The following is an 18,008-nucleotide window of genomic DNA, read 5'->3' on the forward strand; positions in this document are numbered from 1 at the left end:
ATTCTGTGTGTAATTCTCTCAGTTTAAATGCAGTTTGTTTTATGATGGTTTCAGAAGTTTGTTAGAGAATATTAGTGCTCAGAGTTGATGGTAAACTGGATTGAGTTAAATACAAGACAATATTGGAAGACAACTTGTTATAGGCTGCAAAAATATTGAAATGGCATGAAGGTTAATCTCTCAGCAGGATAACATCCCAAAATATTAAAACAAAACCACAATATAATGGTTCAGATTCCAGCATCAGCTTACTTTGGAATGTCCCAATCAAAGTCCAGACTTCAATTCACTTAGACTGAGTCAAGACTTTAAAGTTGCTGCTTATGGGCACTGTCGTTCTCAATCTGTCTATACTATCGTCAACAATGAAAGAACAAGAAATACTCTTTTGACTCTGAATATGTAAAGTTAGTAGAGATTTACTCCCAAAAAACTTACAGCTGATATTGCAGCAACAATTGGGACTACAAAGTATTGACTCAAGTGTGTTAAATAAGTTCACACTAAACTTTCCTAAATTATCATTTATAAAATGTTTGAAAACCATCATGTTCTTCAGACTTCACAATTGTGCACGGATGTGTGGTTTGCATCATATAAAACTCAGATTAATTACAATAAGGATTGTGGTTGTAATGTCAAGGCATTTACTTATGTCTACTCAGGTAGATTGTTTTAATACAATCTCCACTCCAGAAACACAATACCTTATAGGTGTCAACTAAGGCCTTTTTACTACTCAATGTATACTCATACATTAATTGGAGCAAAGTTTTTTTGCTTTTTTAAAAGAATACCTCTTCTGGTTTTTGTACCAAGCATACTCCATATTATAGCAGATGTCAAATAAATTCAAGAAATTCTAATGTGTAACATTAAAGCTTTTGAATAAAGTAACAGGGATTACATACTACATTAAAATTAAGTTTTCTCAAAATTCTTAATTATGAAAATGAGTCTGGTATGCGATTAGAACCATTGACTTCTTCCCTGCTTATTTCACACCATTTCATTTCACATGCATGCAAGTCCATTAAAGAGCTCAAATTTTGAATTACAAAGTCATGTAACTAGTTTTGCAAATATTTCAAGACAAACTTTAAAAGTTATACATGGTATTGCACTTACTGTCTTGAGCAACCTATTCTTATCAATAAAGACACTGTGTTATAGCCTGCTTTAGACCATACAAACAAAGGAGGCCTTTAAAAAACCTGTTCCCACTATTGTGGCGTTCATCCTGTCAAGCCCAGTCTGAAAACCTTAACATCACTTCATCAGCCCTATTTTTGCCATAATCTCTTTCACCTGTCATATTGAAGCAGAACAAACTGACTAACTCTATAAAAGGATCTGTTTTCTATTTTAGGTGTTTTGTCCTGGAAATGCTGGTGATGATGTCATCTCTAAGCACCGCCGCAGGTTAAAAGGCCAACTGCTGACCAACAAGTGCAGACTTCAGATCACAAAGAGGCACCGGTTTATTGCCTTTCCCAAGAAGTTTTGGCGTCACTGCAGGCTATAAAAAGAGAATTCCCACTGGGACCCTATGCCCACAGTCGCCCTCCACCCCAGGCCTCACACACCCCTTCAATTCTGCCAGGAGATTCCACAAGACAACTATAGCATTTCCATGGCAACAGTCACTAAAAGAATCGGGGGTGACTGTGTCAAGAGATGCAGCAAGAGGCAGTTTTAAACAAGAGGGAGGGGGGAAATGAAGGTCACAAGAGGGGTTGTTATTGTGGATGAATGGAGAGTAAAAGTTTTCAATGCAAGCACAAACATAGTAAGGCCTTGACATAGAATTAAACTTTTTCATATTTTGCCATATTACCGGTACAACCAAAAAGGACTTTATAAAGTAACCATAAAAAGTCAAGTTTATAAATTGTCATAAGGAATAAAGAGGATGCAGAAGACATATGGAAAAGATGCTCCAATCAGATGAAACCAAACTTGAACTTTTGGACTTAATTAAAATGATCATATTTGTGGGAAAACTAACACTGGACATCAACTTGAACACATCACGATCACTGATGAAACACAGCAATAGTATCTTTTCCACAGTATGAAACATAGTCACAAACAATGAAACACAGAGGGCTCTACATTCAAGACATTACTGGAAGACAATTTGTTAGGAGACTCAAAAAAGTTCTCCAAAGACCCGTTTAATTACACCCAAAGAGGTTCTAGAACATTTGGACTCCAGCTAGGCTAAACCTCTATAACTCCATTTGCAATAGATGTGAACAACATATCCTTTTCCTTCTACAGTAATTTGTATGGTATACGCATAAAAAGTTAAATACATTGATACATGTGGTTGTATTGGGACAAAATGTGGAAAAAGCACTGTGCATATTATACAAGAGCCTTCCAAAAACTGAAGACACTTCTTTTCACAATAATGTCTTTATTATTCCTTTGACTTTTTTTTTTTACAAATACATATCTCAAAGTGAATAATTATACTCAATAAAGTTATAGATTTTTATATAAAATAAAAATACAGTAACCATCTCTTTAGGCCTCTTTTCAGTTTTGTAAAGTGCAGCTTTTTCTTGAGGCCAATTGGCAACAAAATTAACTGTTCAATATAGTACCAGTTCAAGTTCAAAACACTGATTACTCAGGTATCAGACACAGTGTGCATAACATTTGGATTACTTTGTTGAAAACTGCTTTTCTACCCACAATATCAATTAAAACAATGTCCTAAAGTGAAATGTTTCTCTAAGTGTCAAGGCTGTTCTACTGGAAGAGGTCTTCTATAGCTGTCCTACTGCCTGCAAAGGACATAAACAGATGTCAAAAGAGGTAGATTGTAGAAAATGCACTACCCTGCTAATGTGTAAAGGACAAGTTATAAAGTATTTCAAAAGCTCTCAGTGGCAAATCAAACATATAAACCAGACACTGAAATAGACAAAAGATTTTACTTAAGATTAATTCAAATCAACACAATGTTTAATTAAAACTGAAAAATACCTAGAAATTCATACAGACATGGAGAATTTCACAGCAAACCCTTTCATCATCTCCACAAGGGCTGAGCTGTAGTAGCCCGGGGCATTTTAAGACCAGGTATCCGGGAAGCAGCTGGAGTTTTAGGGTTAGCAGGTGAGTTGCTGGCACAGGTTGTTGTCTTAGCTGATTTACTGCGGGCAGCTGAAATGACAGTTGTGCGTATGTTCTTGGCAGTGGCCGAGGATGGGCTGCTAGCTGTCCGCGACTGGGATGGCAGTTGACACTCAGAGTTTGGAGCAACACGTTTGGACACACGGGTGGGAGCTCCTCTAATAAAGGTAGATTGAGTGCTGCCACAGACCTTCTCTTGTGGAGTTCTGTCTGAAGACCTCTGAGTCAAAGTGGACTTCTCTGTAATCTGTGACTCATTTACAATTCTCTCCCGTGTACTGGTACTTCGCTTCACTTCCGCCTGAGCTATAGTTGGTCGAACAGAAGAAGACGAGCGAACTGAAGCGCTGCGGGGAATGGACGGACGTGCAGAAAGTGGTGGGTTAGCAGGCGCTGGAGCTCCGTTGGAAGGCTCAGTTTTGGAGTGAACTCGGGGTATGCCTGTGCTGTTGGAAGGGACTGTCCGTGACACAAACCCTCTCTTTGCCCCAATACCACTACGCATCAGGCTCTTCACAGTTCTAGCATCTTCTTTTGGTGCAATAGACACTGGAGCAATCCCCTCGTGCAGGTTGACATCCCTCTCCTTCCTCCACTTTGAGCAAAGACTTGGTGAAGGTCGTGGAAGTGGTGAGGTTGGGGGAGTTAGTTTCTCATATGACCGCAAACCTTTTACCAGAGTATGGCACTCCAGTGTTTCACCGACACGTGAGAATGACCTGGCAGTCTCTTTATCTGCAGTTGGCAAATCAGAGGCCTCCTTTGGCTGTGAATGACCAAACTCTGGCAGACTGGAGGGCATCCAGTCCTCCTTCATTGGGGTTAAAAACCCTCCAGTTTCTCCGTCTTTTGTTAAACTTGCATCAGGTAAAGATGTTGTTGTACTTATTTTAACTGTTGGACTGTACTTTGTCTGTGGCTGGAATGATACTTCCTCTGCAGATGATTGTAATTTGGTCCCAGTCTTTGTATTTCTGTCAGAAAGTGTTCCACAGTTGTTATTGGACTCATGAACTGAAGAGCTTCCAGATTTACTCTGAGTAGAACAATTACTATTGGACAGCCTACGTCTGCAAGCAGAGGTCTGGTTTTTCACACCTTGGGCTGATGTATTGGTGCTTACAGCAGCAGACTCTATACTAGAACTGTTCAAAGTCATGTTTTCAGGAGAAAAATCTGCCTTTTCTTTGTGTCCTGTTGTTTTCAGTTGGTCATGTAGAGAGTAAGAAATGCTCTCAGGCCCATACTGCTTCATAGTGAAGCTTTTTCCATGTTGAGAATATCTAAATACTGCAATGTGGGAGTCTTTTACTGCCTCCATTCTCTCTTTCGACATTCTCATCCCTCTTTCCAGAACAGACTCTTGGTCAAAGGGGGAACATCCCCCATCAGTCTCTGGCGAACTGCAAAGTACAGCACTGGTTTCGTGGTCCGAGGAACTGTTTGAATGATAACCAGTGGATGTCGGACTACTCCCCAAGACCGGAAAGCTCTTGAGAATAGATGAACTGTTGAGATGGGTGTCATTTTGCATGTGGTGCATGAATCTACGAGAATCAGTGGTTCTAAGACTACGGCGATTCCAGGTATAGTTCAGGTTCTTCTCTAAAAGTCTCTCCAGTTCATCTTGGTTTTCTTGACAGTCAGGCTCTCTGGCAAGACTCAGCCCCAGGTCCAGCCCTGTACAAACGGCAAGAGACCGACGCTTTTCCACAATCTTTCGTTGACGTTCTAGACGTTTCTGCTCCTTGAGGTCCCGTTCCTCATTTTCCTATTTAAAAATGGAAGATAAATTAACATTAGTCTTTATAAAGTGATCAACAGAGCAGTTATGTTTTTGTGACCTTCCAAGCCATCTCACCTGAACAGCTCTTTGGAACCGATGGCAAAACAAATGGAAAACCTTGCACGCCTCCTCTAGCTTGAAAGTGCTGTCATCTTCACAGAAAAACTCCATCAATGCTTGACTCGACATCCTCATACCCTCTACCTCGTCATCGGCCTCTTTCAGTCGCTCATTAGCCCTCTGAACACAGATAACACACATTTTCAGACACAGATTTTCATTCATATTGATCTTTATTTCTAACCAGATGTCAAACCAGTGACTTATACCTCCAGAAAGGATTGTGTCTGTTGCTTAATCTCTGTCTCATTCTCTACATTTGTCTTCAGTTCAGCCACTCTGCTTTTTAACTTTGCCAGGTCATCTAGCACAGCTTCTTCACACAACCTGCAGAGTAAAAAATGTGTTTGCAAAATCCAAAGTGGAAATACAGACATGGCTTCAAACCTTTATTAGATAAACACACACTTTTGAAAAGCCTATTAGCTCAGATGTTGGCTCGGAGAAGCAGTTTTGTCTTAACCCACTTTCACACTAGCAACTAACTACAGCTGCAAAACGAGGGAGTGATTAAATAATGCAGTGGATTGCAATGTGTTAGCAGACTACAAGGAGATATTGTTTTTTCTAAGTGGGCTTTGTATCTTCCCTCAGAACTAATCACCACAGAATCCAGGATTCAACAGGATCCAAGGTTTGGGAAGAGACTGACCTGGAGGCAGAGCCAACGTGGCCTAGTTGGCTGGGAAAAGACAGTAAACTCTGGTCTTTTTTCACAGCTTCCTGTGGAGATGAAAACAATTGATTATCTTCTCCATTGTCTGAAAGGATACAATACGCAAGTTGCAAAATGATGACAATGAATGCACTCTGTGGAGCTTTTGGTTTCAAGAGAACTCTTTGGCATTATTTTGTACTTTCCTGCCTAAAATAATTTCTTCTTACAAGAGCCCTTCTACCTTTTTTATTATATCTAGCTTTTCAAATGTGAAAAAGTGAAAAGTGTAGGCCCAATGACCTGCAGGAGGCATCTATTTTTCAAGCATATCGAGTACAAATGATAACAAGTTGTTACTCTAGACTGTTTCATTGTGATTTTCAACAAACTACTTGAGTATTAAACAGTCAGATAGAAACTGGCCCTCAACAAACCTATGGAAACATTTTTTTTTATAATGCAGCAAAAGTCCTGAGGTTGGGATTCAATACCCACATTATGTCACTGAAAATGTTTCTTCCAGTAAATCCACCCCTAACTGAATGAGCCTAATTTATAAAAGCCAATTCAAACAACAGCTAATGTCAACAAGTTTGAGTAATGACCACTATTGCTGACCTCTGACCTGCATTTTCACAGGAATTATACACATTTGTTTCAGGAGGATCTATAAACACCAGCTGGATACATTAGAAGACCAAAGAACATTTATAAACAAGGTTGCAAACTGTCTTTATAAATTCAAGTTAAAATAGTCAGTGATTATCAAAAGAGGTATTATGTGCTATTGTACTCTTATGACTATATTAAAACAAAAAACAAGATGATGACAGACAAAGACCACGTTGTAATCCAGGAAGATGCACACCCTGTCCAGGTGCACCTTTGACAGGCTGTTAGTCCAGCACAGATCTACTATCAGCACAAAGACATACAGGAGAGGCAACCATGTACAAATGCGCTCACAAATAAGTGTAACTTAGAGTGGTCAACACACCAGCACATGTTTTTGTAAGCTTGAATGACGCTTTTTACTGGGAGAAAACCTCCACATACATAGGGAGAACATGCAAACTCCTTCCAGAAGTACCCTGGTCTGTATTCAAATAGCTGTTTTGGGCAACAGTGCTACCAACTCTACCTGCTGGTGAAACAAGCATCTCCCCTCCCAACTTTATCATACAATTCAGAACATACCATAGCAACGAAATGCAGCAAATTCATCCCTGGCTTGTTGGCTTTGGTGTCTGCCAATTTGAGAAGTGATGAAATTCGAAAACCAGCCGCATTCCCTGAATATCCACCCTGAAAAGAAATGCAGACAACTTTAAACAACAGATGAAAGCCTTGAATGCAAATCTCAATCAATCAACAGCTGAAGCATAAACCAAAAATAGCTGATCTTGCATTTTCAGAACCATTCAATAACTGAACGACTGAGTGAATGCTACTCACAGCATTCATGTAGTTCCCTGCTTTCAGCACCAGACGGAGGATGGAGTGCAATTCGGGACAGCTCAGCAGTTCTAGGAGTGTAAAGATAATCAATATCGTGCCTTAGGGCTTAAGTAATGACAATTAATGTGTATCCAGCTGACATCAAGGCCATGTTACAAGTCAGCAACTTTTATGCCCCCAAAAATAGCAGTGCATGCAGGTTTCTAGTTAGCTTGAATGCTAAATAGCTTATCTCATTTCCACTGTGGTGCCTGACAACCACTCAAGACTAAACACAAGAATTTTAGCAGGCCTATACAGTCCCAAGTCTTAATGGTGCTGGAGTACACAACTCCCTGCTGTTACTTTACCTCTTGCCGCCTCCCTGAGACATCTGGCTGCCACACACAGAGAGGTCAGAGCGGGGTCAAACTCTTGTTGTAGGATCATGGCATCCAGACGGAGTCGAAAACTGGTGAAAGAAAAATGAGTAAGATGGATCTATCAGCAAGAAGGGTTGACTGATGAGACAAAAAAGGCACTCTAGATCATTCTTCTGTTCAACAAACAGAAGAACAAGGTTGAGTAAAGAAGGTTGAGGCAAAGTGAAAAAGTAACAAAAATGTATTGGTATGGATGTACATCTGCATGTTTTGTTGGGGATGTACCTGGGAACTTCCACTAAAAGCAGCATGAAAAGATCAGGCTCTCCGAGACAGCTCTGTTCTCCACAGAACCTCCTAAGGCGACATTCCTGAAAGAAAGAAAAAAGACATATGCTGTAAAAAAAAAAAACAGAAAAAAAACCAACTTGTTAAGATTCAGGTCCAATATATTTCAGCAGGATCTTCGTCTGGAAACAGACCACATCATACAAAGTGGTGTAATGGCAAACTTTTGATCATCCTAACTAAAGCCAGATGAGTAAGGGGAGCATGGTGGGGGAAGGTGAAAAGGAAGCAGACTGTCAGTCGTTGTATTTGCACGCTAGATTAAACCCTTTACCTCCTCGCTGTCAGGAAGCAGTTTGGAGAGCTCTGCGAGTTTCTCTGCTCCATAACGATCTCCAACACCGTGCCTGATATCTTCAATGATCTCCTTAGCTGGCCTGTGAGAAAGAAAGGCAAAAGCTCATTTCACAATGCCAGCTTAAGACGAAACAGAAAACTAGATGCATGCTGTGTAAGACGAAAAGTCTGACGCAACAATAATAAAAGAAAGTTCCTAGAAGACAAACAAAAGGCAGAAATGCTCAGGAGACAACCGAGGACTTTAGTGTGTCATGAGGAGGGACTGAAACCGAGACAACTGTTTAACCTCTGCCTCACTTTCTCGGGATGAGACCAGGATTTACTATTCCAGTAATTTTTCATTATTTTCCCCTTTCTGTTACATTCCTCCACCGATGATCATGCTACAGAGAGTAATTCTTGTCGACCAGTTCATCTTATTCTTATCTAAAACTGTCAAAGAATCAATATTTTGAGGAACGTTCTTTCTGAATTGCTAATCTACTGGAAACAAAACCCTGAATGCAATGACGTAAATAAAACCCAAAAACTAAATTATATTTAAGTCTCTAGCAGACAAAGAAAACACCAAACCAGATTTTGTTTAAACTGCAATTGCGCTAACAAAACTTTTACTGTGTCACTCTTTGTGACAGACAGAAAACAGGCGCCCAACAAGACAAATACTTGTATGCAAATGAGAGTCTTTACATAAAAAAAAGGCTTTTTCCTGCAAGTCCCAACAAATCTAGTTTAGAAAAGAAAGCATCTCCAGTTGAGAATCTCATGGTGGCATGGCAGCATTGAAACTTGGCACTTTCCATGACTCTGTGAGCAAGCATTGCATAATTGTCGACACAATAGTTCAGGGTGTCCCAGAGGATAGTGTATTTAAGCTCACCTAAATGGTTATGAAACAACTCTTTCCATTATAATAGGTGCAGCTTTAAACCACACAAAGAAGGTTTTAGGGGATGGCTGACGAAGACAACCCACTGGTGGTTTCTCAGTCAGCAGGGGGCAGATTCAAGATGAGGCATTCTTTACGGGCATCAGCAGGTGTCACCTCGGTCTCCTAAAGAGCTATTTACTCATTGGCCTCCTTAAAACTCCAGCTGCTTAGGGTGCTCAATCCCTAGCAATACACCAGACATCCCCTTCACTGAAGGGGTTTTACACCTCTGACACCGGTTAACGTCTGACATATGGCTGCTTTCTGCAGTTCAAGTCAAGTACTAATCCCTGGGATTCATTTGGAAACATTGGTATTCACCTCTTTCTCTGAACCTACTTTTAGTTTGGGTTAATTTGGTAAAATGCAGGGGGAAACCCTTAGTGCAATAGCTAAGACGTAAGGTGTGTAAGGCACTTTCTTTACTTATGATTGTGTAAAAACAAGGTTCACAAAATGCTTTTTCTCCATTAACTTTTTATGTGCACATATTAAAATATATCAGATCAAATAAATGTTTATGTCAGGCAAAAATAAGCAGTCAAGTAGTCTGATGGTTCTTTGGTGCCTGAAAACCTAGATAACCTTTTGATATCTAGAGAAAACTTGGTGATCTTAAGCTTAAGTGCAGTGGGGTTATGTCACAGTACAATGATCCAAAGTACACAACATTTCCACTGCCAAGTGGCACAAAAAAAAAAGACAGGATTTGGAGTGGCCTAGTCAAAATCCAGACTTAAACCCAATTGAGATGCTGTGGCATGATCATAAACAGGCTTGCAAACTGTTCAAATAATACAATTCTGCAAAGAAAAGTGGCCCAACATTTCTTCCCAGACTCACTGAGCGTAACCGCAAACACTGGGGAGCCGTCGTTACCGCCAAGGGTGGAACAACCAGTTTAAGGTTTGTAGAGGACAATTATTTTTTCACACTGGTGCAAGTTGGTTTAGGCTTTTTTCAGTTTTTAATAAAGACTTATTTCAAAATTTAATTTTACCTTTATTCTGGTTGTCTTTCATATTCAAATATATATGATGAGCTGAAACATTTAAGTCTGACAAAAAAAACAAAACTTTTGTAGTGCTGTAAAAACATTCTGTTCAACTTAAAGTCCAGTTCCAATGATCAATAATAGATAGATAGATAGATAGATAGATAGATAGATAGATAGATAGATAGATAGATAGATAGATAGATAGATAGATAGATAGATAGATAGATAGATAGCATTTATTGTCATTGAACAGAATTCAACGAAATTTCCATTGCAGCTCCCGTGCAAAAGGTAAAATATATACAGTATAAATAAGCAAACACAAGTCAAAACCTGCATAATATATCAGATCTATTACTGTTTAAAAGTTCCCACAGAACGTTCTGGACTGCAATTAAGATTATAATTTAAGAAACGGTATCTGTGCCTGTAATATAGTTATAACGACGCTTGTTTGATTGCAGCATAAAATGTTCATTAAGTAATAAGAAACCATAGCTACATTGTTCTTTATGCTGAAACAGAAGAAACACATTTTAAAACCTTGTTGCTGAGATGGATACAATAAATCTCACTATATTGAGTGTATGTTTGCTATGAACCCCATTAACACTACTATCATGCACCACTAATAAAGTTTCAACAACATAGAATGAAAGCAGCAGTAAATCTTTAGCTTTGATCAGTTAAAAACTTCAAATCTATAAAGGAGTTACGAATCTTACATTTTGAATTGCCGCAGAAATATTCCTATGTTCATGCTGCGCTTGGAATCCAGTAGGAAAATCTGTAAAGAAGCATAGAACACACACACCCACTTAGGACCAAGCAAGCAAAAATGCCAAAAAGTTTGTTGCGTTTAAACGGTCTGACCTCTCCCAGGCTAGCCTGTGGGGATCTGCACCGTAGCAGCGCCGAACGTCGCCTCAGCGTCACGGTTCTGTCCCTTGGCATGCTGTCCTTCTGCCCAAACAACTCATCCAGAGAATGGAGGTCAATAGGAAACTCATCCTCTTCGGGGGCCACACCACTCCACACGCTCTTCCTGCCTTCCACTTTCTCTTTGGGGATACGCTCCCAGTTCAGCTTCCTCAGCCGACTCTGACCTACAGTATCTGCCCGGCTAAAAGGTGAGGAGGATGCAGGCGGCGGTGGGGGAGGAGGCGGAGGAGGAGGAGGTGGTGGTCCTTGAGGGGCAGTCAGCACCTGACGTGACTCCATGGCTGTCATTACCACGGCATCAGCAGTGGGCTTAGTTCCATGAAAGGCATGAGATTCCTTGACGGCCACAGTCAGGTTGATGTGCATAGAGGCTGTCTGGTAGTTAGAGTACGGGGTTACCACAGGTGAGCAGGCTTTGCGGCCTTGCTCTAGAGAAGTCTTTCTGCTCTTGGTCCAAGTTCAATCCATAAAGTCTAGAACACAAAACAGATTCAAAACTGGAATTATAAATCAGGAAATCAAACCAGCTAAAATGTTGATGACTTGCATGAAATGTGGTTTCGTTTATTATTTTATTTTCAACCTGCTTCTCGTGCAAAAGATTCCCCTGGTCTAAAAATCCAGCCGGTGACTCAACTTTCACTGGAAATATCAAAGTACTTTTACAAGAAAGTACAAGGAAGGCAAGATGAGCTCTTCCCATATGTGGGTTGTTTGAACAGCTTGTCTCATCCTGTTCAGTTTCACCTCATTGCATGTGCACACACACAGGCACTCTTCCATCATAGATCTTCCTTTCTAATTATAAAACAACGAGACACTGTTGTTGCGCAACACCCTCCCCCCCCCCCCCCCCCCCTCCTTTCTGTCTCTACTCTCTCACTCTCGTACTTCCTCTTCTGAGAGGGGAGATGTGCTACCAGCTCTCCGTCTAACGGGTCCGTTGAGTTTCCTAAATCTGCTAGGATTTACCCTGTCCAGAACTGAAGTAAACTCTGTTTAAGCTGGTTTCGAGAAACGATTCGCCTGGTTATCTGACGGCCTACATCCAGGTGTCCCACCCTTCTTCCCCCTGTGAATTAGCCAGACTGAGCAGCCTACAGCCAACTAGTTTCACAGAGCACACCTGTTAACGGTCACTCGTTCTCTATTTTGCAACTTGCATTTGTTATTGAACCAGGTAGGTTTTAGTGACTCGGTCGAGTCCCAAGGATGTTGTTTTAAATATGGGCTACCAGCAACCTAAAAACATTTTCCACTTTTTCCTCTCCAGAATCAAACATCACAGCTATTTTACAACCATCAAAGAACTTTAAGGTGACTCATTAACTGAATGTCCACAACATCTTTTAGATTTTCTTTATGCTAAATATTTTATTAGTAAGGCATTTTTGCAAGGGTCAGTACAGCTTAATTCAGTAGCAGAAATAATCAAATAAGTAAAATCAGTCATCTAGTCTATCTTTCCCTACTGCTGACACTGAGAACTAAAAAAGGAACCTTAGAGCGAGACGGACGGAGTTTGGCGCCTCGAACCCCAGACCTGGCACGACGACGAAGAAGGTGTGGCAGCAGGAGGAAGATGTTGATCGGCGAAGGCCAGGATCTCCGCAGGTCTGATGAGCCTCCTCTCCGCATGGATGCTGAGGTCACACAGGACTTGGTGCTGGCAGGAAAAAAGGCACCAGTTCTTCTTCCTTGTCTTTGTCTTCATCTTTGTCTTTGGGGTCAGAACCCAGCCGATGAGAGAAGTGCGATTCGAAGCCACAGATTGTGGGCCAGACGGGTTGGTCTCCATGTGCAGGACAGTCTCCGGCTCCGTGGCCCCGGCTCTTCTTCAGCTGCAGAGTTCTTTGTCCATCTCGATCTTGGCTCGAAGCTGCCCGGAGGATCCAACGAACGGTTCCTCTTTTGCACCCACCTTATATAGGGTTCATCTGTCTGCTTAGACAGATGATCTCATATCCGTCACTGTCTTAAGAGACATCATGTCATGATGTCTGTGCCAATGTCTCAGGGCTGCTCAACCTCCTGTTTCCATATAAGGTGCTGATCATCTCTGCTCTCCTGTTAGTTCCCCTTTTTCCCTTCCTGTCACCTTTCACCTACCATCTACCTCCAACATATCAGTGATGTTTAATTGCAGTTTTACAACCTTTTACACCATTTCAAGTTCAATGTCAAAATCACATTTATATCACATTTATTTTCTTTAGCTTCTCTGATTTAGCATTCATTTATAATTTTATAACCATAACTTATATCACATTTATTTTCTTCAGCTTCTCTGATCTATCATTCATTTATGATTTTAATGTGAGTTATTACAGATGTTTTTCTGAAAAGAAACCAAGAATAATACATGATTCTAATTATTTACTACTAACGTTACAGTTACTTGTTTTTCTTGTAGGTGTTCTCACAAATATAAGTGTAAGTATTATTACAAGTAAACCAATATTAATATAAGTATTTTACTTTGAATCTTATCAAATTACTCAAAATGTTTAGATTTAATTTTTTAAAACTTTCATGCTTTAAAGTAAGGAATAGTCTCAGCTATTTTTATAAATCTGCAGGCTGGAAACTTCCTCTTTTTCCAGGAAACCTGCTTTTCCTGTTTAATGACTCTCTCTGACTGACTATGATTTCTTATGATTAGATAGAAAAAAGTAGAATTAAAGCAAAGTTTGCATGAGACAAAAACAACACACACAACTAGATTTATTTTATTGACACTTAAGTCTACTGTTGGGCCTTGATATCACTTGAGTGATTCATTTTAAAGATAACTTTATTTATTATTACTGTTAAACTAACTTTATTGACACTTAAGTCTACTGTTGGGCCCTGATGTCACTTGAGTGATTCATTTTAAAGATAACTTTATTTATTATTACTGTTAAACTAAAATCTCCAGCATGGGGAAGTGGGATGAGCTCGGATTTTCTTGACAACACCAAAGGCAAGCAAAGACGCAAAGTTAACCAAACGAACAAATGAAGGGTCAGCAGCACCACAGAGCAATAATTTTCTTACCTACATTTGAAAGACATACACACTAACGCACATCCAAGTTCTAGACTGGAACAGTGACACATTTTTTGTGTACTTCCAGTAAAAATCGGATTAATTATGCATCTTTTGTCTCGGCGTTTGTCTTCATCTCTTGCGCTATCTGCCATGAGTCATAGCTTTCGGGAAAACTACAGGCCAATCTGATGGCCAATCTGTTTCATGGAGATCCGCATGAGCACGCTGCAAAAGCCACAGCCAGTAATCTCAGTCATGATCAATTCATGAGATCTGTATCTAGACACCATTTAGTGGAACCTGCATCCTTATAGCTGAAGAATATCACGCGAGAAAATATGTGTTTTTTTTTATTGCGTTGCAGGGGATAGAAAAAGAGTAAAACAGTCTAAAATAGTTTATAATAGACTTTTTACATGCTGCCATTTGTTGTAAAGTAGTATTCCACGAAATATTGTTTATTCCAGCAAAATGTAAGATACCCAACAATATTTCAGCTTAGTTTTAAGTAAAATAAAAATCACATTGTTTTGCTCATTTTCGTCCTTCAGAACCAAGTCAGGTTGTTAGTTTGACTTACCTGATGGCCGCAGAAGTGAGTCTAAAAGCCGATATAAAAACCCACGACCACCGATATCGGTTCCATACGTTTACGCTGACTTTGTCTGTAAATTCCTATATTCCTAAAAACTTATTGCGCCTCGCTCGCTGCAATCTCGCGTCCTCCTCAACTTGTAGGGAAACTTCCACACTGCTCCATCGCGAGCGCGCAGGCGCGCACCCCCACGCTCATATGCACTTTTCTCCTTTCTCCCGCATCCTCCCATTTTTCCCATGGGCGGACTGAGAGTTGTCAGGTGGTAGAAGGTCAGTCTTCAACCTTAATCAGCTGTCACGCTTTGAGCATCTCGATACCCACGGGAATGTATGGGATATCTATAATGAAACGTGTGACTTTCTAAGTAATACTCAGTCAAGTTCTAAAATAATATATTTTATATAGTAATAACAAATGATGTCTATGTTTTAAAGTCTAATGTTGTTGTTTGCGACGCTTGTCAGTCCAAAATAAGACTGCAGTCTTAACTGCCTTGGGAAAAGATTCACACCCTTAAACTTTTTTTCACATTGCGTCAAGCTGACACCAGTTTTTTTTTTCAATCAAAATTTAAATAAAATTTTAGCTAACAAAAGTAAGAAGTATGAATTATGAAGTGAGAAATTTTTACAGCAATAAATCTGTCAGGTCTATATACCTAAATCTGAAATATGTGCTGTGCATTTCTGTTCAGCTTTTACTCTGACAAACTGTATCAGGAGTCACAAAATTTATATTTATAGTAAATATGTCAATTTGAACTTTTTGAAAGATTTATCAGAGAAGATTGCTGAGTAAACATAGGTATGTAGACTAAGTGGAGAAGTTTATAGCAGGTTTCTTGCAATAATGAGCAATGCATGATATCTTGTATCCCATTTGTCTCACCTGTTGCTTTGAGTTTTGAGTTGGTATACTACATAAATAAAGTTATTTGAACTGAATCGAATAAGATCTCAATGAGACTGAGGATTGTAAAAAGGCTCAGTGGGTATGATTTTCTTTTTTTTTTTGCAAGTCACTGTAAAGCATGCCCAGTGTCAAGAACTGTGTAGACAACATGACATGTCTCTGTTTCAGGTTTATCATCAAATTGCTGAAATGCATTTGGTGCAGAGAACCTTGATTGTATCTAGATGGGCATGCTAATGAGAAACTGAGAGAAGGAGCAGATCGGTATCAGACATGGGAAATTATGTCTGCATCTCCTCCCTGAAGCAAGAATGACACATACATGAAAGCTAAGAGGCTAGAAGTCCCTTTAGGGTGCTGAAATGTCCCAGGTGGTGAGATAGAGACCCATGACGCCGACCTTTCATCTAAGGTGATCGAGTGCTCCTGGCCCACGCCACCTAGCTCTCTGCAGCTCCAGCTCAAGTAGCCCCTTTCACAGGCCGCGCTGACAGATCCTCTTCATCACGTGTGGGCCAGCAGTAATTAGCAGGTTATGACCCCAAATATCTGGCTTTTATTGTGTTTGAGCCATGGGGTATGTTATGGTGCGCCCAGCCAGAATAAACGTCTCTCAGGAAATTTTACTTTCTGTCCAGCCGCTCTCTCCTCAGAGTACAGTACACCTCTTAGAATACGAGGAAATGCCTCTGATGAGAGACAGCAGCTTTATAGTCCATGAGGGGCCTGAACAACCTGACACAATTACACCTATTATGCCAGCATTTATGTAGCGAGGACATTGCAACAGTGATTAATGAACAGCAGGGACTTAACTTGGCTTCCCTCACTGGTTTCAATAAAATGGGTTGGACTGGAAACACACAAACAGTCTTCCAGCTGGATGAAATAGAGAACATCGGTGTTTGTGTGTCTCTCTTGGCTCATCGTTTTATGAATGAAGGTGCTCATTTGTAACATTTGCAAGTATTTATCCAAGACGGGAACAAGAACTTTGAGATTTTTCTCTTATGTGTGGCTTTTCTTTGATGTCTAAACCTGCTATACTTCATTTCCTAATGGAGACATAAGGCGTAAACACAAGACCGCAGTGCCAACTACCCTGTAGCTCAGCTCTTAGATCAGTGGGGCTGCTGCAGCCACGGCAGCCAGCTTTAGCCCTTCATCGTCTCCCCTTCTTAATCTCACTTTGAAGTCCTGGAAGAGTTGCTTAAAGGTGAATGCTATTAGCTCCCACCTCCCTTTCTTTAAACACATGTTGGCGATATACTGGTTTTTACAATACTCTAAAACAATCCCAGAAATCAAAACACACCAAAAAACGTGTTTTACATGTTCTGTTTTGACACGGTGATCAGATTCTCTACAGTGACCTCTGCCGAAATTGGCTTTTACGCCGCACAAATGAATCCGGATGTGGCTAGATCAATAGAATAGATTTATTTATTTTCTTTTTTTTCCAGATGCACCATTCACTGTATAGTTTGTGAAAGAGGCAGTAAAATTGTCCCATGTGGAAGTATCGATGTTATGAGTGAGGGGTTTTAGTGTTGATCTGCCTCTGGTTTGCCTTCTGGGTCTAGGCCACTTCCATGCTTGAGTGAAATAGGTCAGAGTGACTGTTGCTCTGTGGGGGTACTAAACACATTCATGTGTGTAGTTGTGCAAGAGGAGAGCTGTGTGCACACGCCGACATGCACACACACACACACACACACCTGGATCCTATTCTAGACTGTGGGGACAGCAGGTCTGGGGTGGCATTCATAATCCAACCCAGCTTTCTCAGATCTTTTTTGGTTTTCCAGCTGCACTCAGATCATGTGCAATTGTCCTAAATGACCCAACAAAGATTTCTGCCTCTGGTTAGAGGACCTGATAAGTAGTGACAATAAGAGACAGGCAGGATATGTGCACAAGCAACCATATGTGAACACACATATGGTTGTGCTGCACAGAAAACCATTTAAGACTGCAGACAAGAAGCCTTATTCAGGCTTGTTTTTCAGGCTTACTCATCTTGTTTTGTTGTCTTAGACTGAGCAGGGCTGATGCTTTAGTGAGTATGTGTGCACATCATATTATGTTTTTGGTGAGTTAAATGGGCCCCAGCATAGACAGAAAGGATACATGTGGTTTGTGGTGATGTGGCTTTGGATAATTTGTTGTATTTCTGGGGTTAAACTCTGCAGGGAGGAGGAAAGGCTGAGGTGCTTGTGGTCAGTTGTCCATGGGGGAAGGGTTGACCTCACTAGTCTTTGCACATCTGGCCACTGGAGCCATTTCCGACTCCAATTAGGATTTCCTGAGACTCAATAAAGCGGATTATTGGCCCACAAAAACAGCCAGACATACTCACCCACCCATCCATTGTCTTCAACAAATTCAGCTGCTGCGCTCATCAGACTGAATAGAG

At 40.5% G+C, this 18,008-nt stretch overlaps 1 protein-coding gene across 1 annotated transcript; it reads right to left on the reverse strand.

Moving 5' to 3' along the window:
• Positions 1 to 2,409: 2,409 nt before the first annotated feature.
• On the reverse strand, positions 2,410 to 16,849 carry LOC114139652 (FH2 domain-containing protein 1). Its single transcript, XM_075410487.1, is given in 13 exon segments — positions 2,410 to 4,918; positions 5,009 to 5,173; positions 5,263 to 5,380; positions 5,706 to 5,776; positions 6,909 to 7,016; positions 7,167 to 7,237; positions 7,520 to 7,620; positions 7,817 to 7,902; positions 8,154 to 8,256; positions 10,833 to 10,894; positions 10,981 to 11,486; positions 11,489 to 11,522; positions 16,781 to 16,849. Coding segments are annotated over 13 exon segments (3,369 nt in total). The 3' UTR covers positions 2,410 to 3,043.
• Positions 16,850 to 18,008: the final 1,159 nt, after the last annotated feature.

Source organism: Xiphophorus couchianus, chromosome 23, assembly GCF_001444195.1.
Source record: "Xiphophorus couchianus chromosome 23, X_couchianus-1.0, whole genome shotgun sequence".
NCBI lineage: Eukaryota > Metazoa > Chordata > Actinopteri > Cyprinodontiformes > Poeciliidae > Xiphophorus > Xiphophorus couchianus.